This window comes from Haliaeetus leucocephalus, unplaced genomic scaffold, assembly GCF_000737465.1.
Source record: "Haliaeetus leucocephalus isolate CR32 unplaced genomic scaffold, Haliaeetus_leucocephalus-4.0 Scaffold1, whole genome shotgun sequence".
Lineage (NCBI taxonomy): Eukaryota > Metazoa > Chordata > Aves > Accipitriformes > Accipitridae > Haliaeetus > Haliaeetus leucocephalus.
Window position 1 is genome coordinate 5,980,925 of NW_010972437.1, and position 559 is coordinate 5,981,483.

The following is a 559-nucleotide window of genomic DNA, read 5'->3' on the forward strand; positions in this document are numbered from 1 at the left end:
CAGGCTCGCCTCCCCCGAGCCCCAGCGCTCCCCCAGCCGCCTCTCACCCCTCGATATAGCTCCTGTCAGCCAGGAAATCATTGAGGACCCGGAGGCCGGCAGCGGACTTAAGGTCCCCGAAGCCCATAACGGCGACGGCGGCGGCGCGGCACACACGCTCCCGCCCGCACCCCGAGCCCGACCGCCGCGCAAAGAGGCCCAGCAGCCCCTGCGCCGCCTTTATATAGCGGCCGGTATCCCTCCGCATTCCGCACGCCCATCGATCCCTCCGCAAGAACGAACCGCGAGGTAGTTCCTCACGGGTTGGCTGCTCCGGCGCAGGGCGTGCGGCGGACGGGACGTCAGCGCTGCGGAGAAGGATCGCAGTGATGAACGTGAAGTTAACGGCAGAGCACAGGAAGCTTTTCAGCGTTACGGGGTGCCGTAGGACTTCCTCTACTGCCGTGTCCATTCCGCCCCCGCCACGCCCCCCCCAGCCCCGCCACGCCCCGCAGGCAGCAGCGGAAGTTGCCGGAGTTGGGCGAGGAGCGAAGCGGAAGGAGACGGAAATTGCCGAGGG

General features: G+C 68.2%; 1 protein-coding gene across 3 annotated transcripts in view; it reads right to left on the reverse strand.

Moving 5' to 3' along the window:
* EEF1B2 (eukaryotic translation elongation factor 1 beta 2) overlaps positions 1–240 on the reverse strand; it is a 4,135-nt gene extending 3,895 nt beyond the window's left edge. The window contains exon 1 of one of the 3 annotated variants that reach the window (XM_010565222.1): positions 48–240. In XM_010565222.1, the coding sequence (XP_010563524.1) occupies positions 48–127 (80 nt within the window). In that variant the 5' untranslated portion in view covers positions 128–240. The remainder of the gene's footprint in view (positions 1–47) is intronic. The other 2 variants (XM_010565230.1, XM_010565239.1) reach the window with 2 other exon arrangements.
* Positions 241–559: the final 319 nt, after the last annotated feature.